General features: G+C 43.1%; 1 protein-coding gene across 1 annotated transcript in view; it reads left to right on the forward strand.

Annotated features, from left to right (window-relative positions):
* The window catches only part of LOC114024803 (vitamin D3 hydroxylase-associated protein-like), a 29,464-nt gene that overhangs the window by 12,668 nt on the left and 7,420 nt on the right, over positions 1 to 9,376 (forward strand). Inside the window, 6 exon segments of the mRNA XM_027837960.1 lie at positions 1,701 to 1,814; positions 2,102 to 2,163; positions 2,165 to 2,232; positions 3,055 to 3,190; positions 3,802 to 3,913; positions 3,915 to 4,046. Of these exon segments, the coding sequence (XP_027693761.1) occupies positions 1,701 to 1,814; positions 2,102 to 2,163; positions 2,165 to 2,232; positions 3,055 to 3,190; positions 3,802 to 3,913; positions 3,915 to 4,046 (624 nt within the window).

Consider the following 9,376-nt stretch of genomic DNA (forward strand, 5'->3'; position numbering starts at 1 on the left):
GAGAAGGTTGTATATAGTAATAACCACATTGTGTGATGACTAACTTTGAGAGACTTAGCTCTTCTCATCAATGCAAGGATCTAAGACATCTCCAAAAGTCTCATGATGGAAAATGCTATCCACATCCAGAGAAAGAACTATGGAGTTTGAATGCAGATCAAAGCATACTATTTGCTATTTTTTTTTCTTCTATTTTGTTTTGTTTCTTCTTTCTTGTGGTTCCTCCTATTGGTTCTAATTCTTCTTACAACATGACTAATGTGAAAATATATTTAATAGGAATGTATATGTAGAGCCTATATCAGATTGCACACCATCTTGGGGAGGGAGATAGAGAGGGTAAGAAAATTTAAAACTCAAAAGCTCATGGAAGTGATTGTTGAAAACTAAAAATAAATTAATTAATCAAAAAAAATAGGAGAAGTTAGGTGCTAAGATTCTCTTTGTGTGTTTCTCACATGAATGTCTTTTCCCGCTCATTTCATTAATAAAATATTTATTTAAAAATAGGAAGTACAATCTATCTATCTATCTATCTATCTATCTATCTATCTATCTATCTATCTATCAAAGAGACTCTGAACTCAATTATAGCAAGGTCAGCTTCACTCCTCCCTCAGAGTTCTAGGGGTACCCCCTTAAGGGATTAGGAGTGACTTTTCCTAATGCTGGTAGCTCAAGCCTCCATTCCAGTGTGCTCTTACCACTGTTATCATCAGTGATTAATACCCTAATTCTATTTAACCTTGGAATTAACTGCAATTAACACTCTCATTCCCTTCAACCAAATAGCATCAATTAAGTTTTTAAAAGAATATTTACTTCAAAGCTATAGCAGAACAGAAGTTACAAATATTTTCCACCAACACCTTGCCCCACACTCTCTCCTATACCACATCAGGTCCTAGGAAGAGTGGTCTCAGACAAAAGTGCTCCTACATAGCATTTGCCCCACTAGGCTTCCTTCCAAATGTGTCATGGCCAATGGATGGAGGAGTCTGCATCCATTCATGTAGTAAGCGACATGGGCAGAGTCAAACAGGTTACTCCAGTTTTCCCTTTTCACCACCTGGCTTCTGGCAAATCCAGGTATGGACTTCCAGGCTTCTGGTGCCTTTCTCTCATGACCTTTTGACATTCACAAGGGCATAACCATATCTTATCTCCTTCACCTTAAAGCAGGAAAAAAATAGTCGAAACAGACTGAAGCAATGGAACCATGTGCTTGTTGCTGTGGGAGGAGAAGAGGGCAGAGATAAAGGCTTGAGGCCTCTTATCTCACCAAGGGCTTAGTCCTTGCTTGCTCATTTGAACACAACCAGTGGGAATGAAGACTCTCTCAGTCTTGACTTTGGTAAGTCAATGCCTTTGAATGCACCTCCCCTCTGACACACAGCCAATCAGCCACCTGACTCTTTATCACACAGATGGTGAACCAGAAACCAAAATGTCTTCACATCTTCCAAAATGCAGATGGGGATTGCATCAGTTGATCCCATTGTACAAGGTCTTAAGGACAAGAATCAATGGCTGGTCATTCGCCGGTTATATTTTTTATCTGCAGATTTTTATCCATATGCTAATTGAATTTAATTAATTTGAATTGCTCTCTACCCAATCTCTGCCCACATGGAGCTCAAATGATGCCTCCCTTTCCCTGTTTTTCTCTGTATTAACCATCCCCCCCCTCAACCTTGCAGGCACCAAAACTGGACCCAGAGCACGTCCTCTCCCTGTCCCTCAGAGAGGTGACTCGCCAATTACGCCAAGGCTCCCTGAGCCCCGAGAGTGTCCTGTGCATTTACATGGAAAAGGTGAGGGGCCTTCAGGGCTGTGAGGTCAAGAGTGAATCACCTAGCCCACCTCAGCAATCCCACCCTCCCACCGATTGACTGGATAGTCAGATCCCAAATCTCAAATGTAGGGGAATAGGTCCATAACCTCAGACTAAATCTTGGGGTGCTGCTGAGGAGTGGGGAGTTACCTCTGCATCTTGGCTGAGGCCTGCTGAAGAAAAGCTGGGAAAGGCTCCTTGAGGGAAGGAAGGCCACCTCTTAGTTCTCCCCACTTCACAGATGCCTCTCCTCCCCTCTGAACTCAGGCCCTGAAGGTGCACTGTGAGCTGAATCTGGAGCATGGTGAGGTTCAACTGCAGAAGCTGAAGACAGCCCATGGAGAAGAGGGGCCTGCTCTATGGGGTCCCTGTGAGCATCAGAGACCCTTATGATTACAGGATGAGTCCTTACAGTCAGAAAAGAGGATGAGTGGGAGCAAGAGTCAGTGGGGAACATCACCTGGGGCTTTGCACAGGGCGGTGCTTGCTAAGGGTTTGGTCAATGAATGGAGGAGGGGCCATGTGGGTGTGTGAGACCGTGATCCCAGAGAGCCAAAATAGGAGAGTGTGAGTGTGTGTGTATGTGTGTGAGTGTGAGATTGTGTATGTGTGAGTGTGTGAATGAGTGTGTGTGTGTATGTGTATGTATATGTGTGTGAGTGTGTATGTGTGAGTATATGTATATGTGTGAGTGTGTGTGTATGTGTGAGAGTGTGAGATTGTGTATGTGTGAGTGTGTGAATTGAGTGTGAGAGCATGTATGTGAGTGTGTGTGTATGTGTGAGTATGTGTATGTGTGTGCATATATGTATGTGTGTGAGTGTGTGTATGTGTGTGAGTGTGAAAGTGTGTATGTATATGTATGTATGTGTGTGTGAGTGCATGTGAGTGTGAGAGTGTGTGAGTGTATGTGAGTGAGCGTAAGAGTGTATGTGTGTATGAGTGTGTGAGTATGTATATGTGAGTGTGTGAGTGTGTGTGTGTGTGTGTGTGTGTGTGTGTGATTGAGTGACTGTGTGTGAAGGGAGGGACCTGCCCTTTGAAGCCATCTGGAGGAAAAGGCCTGAGGGCTTGCGGTCCACACTGTCATGAACATCTGTGAGTCATTTGCACGGGCTGCGGGGTCCAGAGGAGTGGGGGAGGGGGCGATGAGAAGCCCCTGGGTCTCCTGAGGGCAGGGTCAGCCAGAGCACTGATGTTTCTTCTCCTCTCGACTCTGCAGGGCCGTGATTCCACCTGCGGCGTGGCCGATTTCCTGGGGAAGCCTGCAGAGGGAGATGCCGGCATAGAGGAGGTTCTGACGAGCCAAGGAGCAGTGCCCTTCGTCAAGACCAGCCTCCCACAGACCCTGATCAGGTCCGGTAGAGGGGGAGCAGCTGGCGGGGGTGGGGTGGGGCCAGGAGGGGAAGGGGCCGCTGCTGGCCTGGGATGCGGAAGGCACAGGTCCCAACCCCGAGCTCCCGCTGGCCAAAGGAAAGCTCTGGACTCCAGGGTTTCTGAAGCCATTTTCAGCTGGGGTAATCTAGTCTAGCATTCCTTTTTGGGTGTGCTAACAAGCTTTGCTGTGCATTTGAGGTGCTTTCCTGCGCAACCATCCATCTTAATTCTGTTTGTTACCTCTATAACTATGGTCTAATGGTTTAGGTTCTACCCTCAGTACTGTTTTAATGTTCTCCTTTCTACCCCTCCCCCCCCAGCTCTCACAGTCTGGGACCCATTATATAATACGTCATATTTACTTAATAGAATTTTCTATTGTGGTTCCTACCTCTAAGGAGCTAAGTTGGTTCCCTTTATGTAGCCCAGCCTCCATCCCTGGAAGAGATGGGAAGTCCCAGGAGTAGCCCCCGAAGAACCTTGAAGGCTAAAATAGGGCTGATTCTGGAATGACTCTTAGGTGTGGGGAGGGAAGGACAAGTACAGAGCAGATCTGTGATTCACTTTTGGCTCTCTGCTCCCTTCTGCAGCTTTGACTGCAGCAACCCTATCTTTGGTGAGACCCTGCACCCCCAGAATTCAAAGAAAACCACAGGAGGCTCCACTGGAGGAGAGGGTGCCCTGTTGGCTTCTGGCAGTTCATCTTTCCAGCTTTGGCTCCGACATGGGTGGAAGCACCCATATCCCTTCTGCCTTCTGTGCTGTTTATGGCATTAAACCCACCGGCTTTCACTTCAGGTGCAGTTTTGGCTGGGACATGAGTCTCCTGTCTGAGGTATTGCGGAGTAATGGAAAGAAGATATGATTTAAAATCAAGAAATTAGTTCACAGAATTCCCCAAATCCAGAATCCAAGAAAGTTGGAAAGGGCCAACATCTAGTCCAACCTAACCAGGAAAAAAAGAATCCCCTTTAGAGCACATCTGATAAGTAGCCATTCAGCCCTTGCAGGAAGAGTTCCAGTGAGGTCCCACCAACTCTCTACACAGCTCCTTTTACTTTGGGACTGCTCAAATTGTTCAGAAGTTTTTCTTGACTTCCAGCCTCTTTGCGCATTTCCCTTCCCATCCCCACTCTCATTGCTTCTCTGTCTGCCTACTGGGACCAAACAAAACAAATCCCATTCTTCTTCCATGTGACTATTCTTTGGGTCCATCCATTTAAACAGTTTGAATGAACCTAGCCTAGCCTTCTCTATCTTTTCCACAAGAATGGCATGAATGTCTTTGCTACGTCTACATAAGCCATACCTGCTGCATCCCTTTGATCAACGAGGATAGTAAAAACATTAAAAAAAAAAAAGGAAATGGGGTTCGTCTGGCATGACTTGTTCTTGCTGAAGTCACGATGGCTTTTGGTGATCACTTCCCTTTCTAAGTGTTCTATAACCATCCCTTCAATTATATAGTCTATAATTTTACCAGCAATTCAAACCAAATTCACCAGTCACAGTTTGCAGCCTCCTTTCCCTGTCCTTTTTTGAACATTGGGACAATACTGGCTCTTCTCCAGTTTTGTGGTGCCTTTCTTGGTTTCTATAATGCTTCAAAGGGCACTAATAGTTGTGAGGGACTGTCTGATGTTGACTACTGCCAAGTAACAGTTGTGGCAAGATTGGGGTAGGAACTGGGTATTAGGAAGTAACCGGAGCTCACGCTCCCGAGGCAAGGGCTGTGCTAGGCGGAGTTGTGGTGAACTGGGATGGGCTGGATATGGAGAAGTCCTGAGGCAGTGGGCAGTGCTATGTGAGCTGCGATAAGCTGGGGAAGGAACAGGATACAAGGAAGTAGCCGGAGCACGTGCTCCTGAGGCAGGGGGCTGTGCCACGTGGGAGTGGGATGGCAGAGGACGAGTTCCCTTTGCTTAGTCCCCTCCCTAAATGCAACGTCAACCCCAGACGCCTCCTTCCTGTGTCCTTCCTGACTTCCTGGGTCACGTACCTTCCCTTTGTGTAGCACTGACCCCAGACGCCTCCTCCCGGTATCTGGGCCTGACTTCCTAGGTCACGTACTCTCTCTTTGTCTATGCACTAATCCCAGACGCCTCCTTCCTGTATCCGGTCCTAGCCTCCTGCGTCACTTCCTCTCCCTTGGTGCGCTAAACTCAGACATCCCCTTCCGGTATCTGACCCTACAATCATTGACTAGTAGGCGGGCTGAGGAGGAGGGGCTAAGTAGGTACTTAGGAATGGTCCTGGTCGGAGCACGCGTTCTCTTTGCTCCTGCTCTGTTGCTCTGGCCTTCCTGCTTGGCCTTGCTGTGATGGCCTCTGAATAAAGCTCGGGTGTTGGCACCTCCTGGTCGGCTCGTCTCTGTGTGTTTATCCAGGTAGGCCCCGAAGACTGGTAAGTATGACTCTGGCAGCCTGCTCCTTATAGGAGGAGAGTGCACGGCGCAGCCGGCACTAATAGTGACTGAGCAATCACAGACAACGATTCTTTCATTATCCCCAGTTCCTTTGGAAGAGGTGACTTGAACTCATCATGGACAACCAAGTGCACTCTTCCAATCACAATCAACAAATACTTATTAAACTCCTCCTAAGTGCCTGGCACTGGACCAAGTACTTGAATGGAAGTATAATGAATGAAATAATTTCTTCTCAATTCCTTGTTACCCATTCTTTTGGTCCTTTTGAGTCCAAAGATCATTGTCTACAGTAAGGAAAACTTCGTCAGGAGGCAGTTAGTATAGGTCATTATTGTTCCTTTCTAATATTGGTTGGTCACTGCATTAATCAGAGTTCTTAAGTTGTTTTTCTTTATAATATCTTTAGTATTGTATACATCGTTCTCCTGGTCCTGCTCACCTGACTCTGTGTCAGTTCATACAAGTTTTCCCAGGTTTCTCTGAAATCATCTCTTTCATCATTTCTTTTGGTACAGTAGTATTCCATTACTTTCAGATCTCATAGTTTGTTCAGTCGTTCCCCAACTGCTAGGCATTCCCTTAGTTTTTTGTTCTTTGTTACTACAAAAAGAACTGCTATAAATATACTTATACATAGAGAAGCCTTTCTTTTTTCTTTGATCTCCTTGGAGTATTGGTCTAATAAAGATTTTATTTATTTATTTTCAATGAACAAAATTTTACTTTCTCTCCCTCTCACCTTCCCCCTCTTTGGGAAAAAACCCCAAAACAAAACCTTTACAACAAAGCTGTATAATCAAGCAAAACAAATCTTAATATTGGTTATATAAAAAAAAATTCTCAATTTGCAATCCGAGTTCATTATCTCTCTATAAGGAGGTAGGCAGCATATTTCATTATGAGTCCTCTGGAATCATGGCTAGTTGTTGTATTTATTAGAGTTTTTAAGTCTTTCAAAAAAATTTTTGTCTCTGCAATGTTGTTAATGTGTAAATTGTTGTCTTGGTTCTGTCCATTTCACTGTGCATCAGTTCATACATGTCTTCCCATGTTTCTTTGAAACAGTCTCCGTCATTTCTTACCATATACTAGCATTCCATTCCATTCATATACCACATTTTGTTCAGCCATTCCCAAATGATGGGTACCCCCTTAGTTTCCAGCTCTTTGCTACTACAAAAAGAAAGGTGCCATAAATATTTTATACATATGGGTCCTTTTCTTCTTTCTTTGAGCTCACTGGGGCATAGAACTAATAGTGGTATCAAAGGATATGCACAGTTTATTAAAATTCAGGGCATACTTCCAAATTCTTTCTCAGATTGGTTGGACCAATTCACAGTTCCACCAAATAGCACATTAATATGCCTGTTTTCTCATGGCTCCTCCAGCATCTGTCATTTTCCTTCCCCTCCCCCCAACTGATTTACTAATCAATTAGGACAATTGCTTTAATTTGCATGCTTTTAATTGTTACAGATTTGGAGCACTTTTAAAAATATGGTTGCTGGTAGCTTGGATATCTTCCTTTGAAAAATATCTATTTATAGAGCACCAGACCTGGAGTTAGGAAGACCTGAGTTCAAATCTGGCCTCAGACACTTACTAGTTGTGTGAGCCTGGGCAAGTCACTTAACCCCAATTGCCTTAAAAAAAATGCCTATTTAGAGCAATTTGGAACTATGTTCAAAGGGCTATAAAACTATGCATACCCTTTGATCCAGCAATACCACTACTAGGTCTACATCCCAAAGAGATCATAAGAAATGGAAAAGGACCCATATGTACGAAAATATTTATAGTAGCTCTTTCAGTCGTGGCAAAGCATTGGAAATTGAGGGGATGCCCATTAATTGGGAAATGGCTGAACAAGTTGTGGCATATGAATGTTAATAGAATACCATTGTGCTATAAGAAATGATGAGCAGTTGGATTTCAGAAAAACCTGGAAAGACTTAGATGAACTGATTCTGAGTGAAGCGAGCAGAACCAGGAGAACATTGTACACAGTAACAATAACATTGTATCATGACCAACTTTGATAGACTTAGTTCTTCTCAGCAATAAAATGATCTAAGACAATTCCAAAAGACTCATGATGGAAAATGCTATTCTACATCCAGAGAAAAAATATGGAGTCTGAATGCAGATCAAAGCATACTGTTTTCTCTTTTTTTTTTCTTCTTCATGGTTTTTCCCTTTTGATTCTTCTTTCACAACATGACTAATGTGGAAATATGTTTAATATGATTATACATGTATAACCTATATCAGATTGCTTGTTGTTTTGGGGAGGGGGGAGGAAAGGGAGGGAGAGAGAAAAAATTTGGAACTCAAAATCTTATAAAAGTGAATGTTGAAAACTATCTTTACGTGTAATTTGAAAAAAATGAAATACTATTAAGTAGGAAAAAAGAAATTGTTACCCTTTTAAAAAAAAGAAAGAAAAATGCCTATTTATATTCTTTGATCATTTATATTTTGGCCATTGGGTCCTTTTCTTATAAATTTAAATCAGCTCCTCATAGAACTTGGATATGAGATGTTTGTCAGAATAACTTTCTACAAAGACATTTTTCCAGTTAATTGGAAATTAAGTAATTAATAAAAAGTAGTCATACTATTTGTTTTGAATAAGGCAAACTCTTCCAAAATCAAATTCTAATCATAGGTCATATCCCACCAACTCTCTGTGATACCTCTAAGGTCAGATTTACTTCTTTGAACCAGGCTCTCCAGTTCATCTTTCTGTTGGCCGCTCTACAGATGTAGATGTTATGAATTTATATATCCATATCCAAAGCATTGGGTTTCACTGCTAGCCCCTTTCTTGGTTTTGTTCAGTCATTCCCCCAATTGATGGACACCATCTTAGTTTCCAGTTGTTTGATGTTACAAAAAGAGTTGCTATAAATGTTTGTACATGTGGGTCCTTTTTCTCTTTCTACATTATAGATCTGCTTTATAGTATCTAACTTGGTGTCTAAGTAGGCAATTTTCTCCACCACATTCCTTTCTTTTTACTATAAAGTTCTTTGGATTAGGTGTGTAAGGCTTCAGGTATATACATACTTTCTGGCCCTTGTCAGGTACCCTCTCGTCCTGGCCAGGAGCCCATCATTCCTGCATTTTAAGCTGTGTTTCAGATACCCAAATTCTGTTTTCAGGCACCATCTTCTTAACCAGCTGTTCACTCCCCAGGTTCATCTAACCCTAACCCTTGTCTTCAAAGAAAGCAATTCCTATGCCCCTAAGATTTTCAGTTTCTTTCCCAAGACTTTGTGAACTTTAGTAATGCTTTTTATATTCCTCCTGCCGGTGTCATTTGTGTCCACATAAATTGTTAGATGTAGGTAATAGACATCTGTTCTGATGAGTCTTCAAGATTCTCTGCCACAAACTGAATATGTTCCCTAGGAAGATGGCAACAGACCTCTCTATTGTTGTTATCACGTTGACAAATGGCTGCCTCATTACTTCTGAGAAGGGGAGCGCCGACTACCACTGTTTGTTTCTTCTTCTGATCTTTACTCAAGATCATCTGACAGTACCCTTAGAGCCTTCCTCCTCCTCCTCCTCTTCTTCCTCATAAATTGGTCCAGTTAGGAAGTCTCCAAGTAGAGGCTGGTTATATGCAAGAGACTATAGAATTCCTTCCTTCCTTCCTCCCTCCCTCCCTTCTTCCTTCCATCCTTCCTTCCTTCCTTCCTTCCTTCCTTCCTTCCTTCCTTCCTTCC

The sequence above is a fragment of the Vombatus ursinus genome, unplaced genomic scaffold (assembly GCF_900497805.2).
Source record: "Vombatus ursinus unplaced genomic scaffold, bare-nosed wombat genome assembly UNPS02014825.1, whole genome shotgun sequence".
Lineage (NCBI taxonomy): Eukaryota > Metazoa > Chordata > Mammalia > Diprotodontia > Vombatidae > Vombatus > Vombatus ursinus.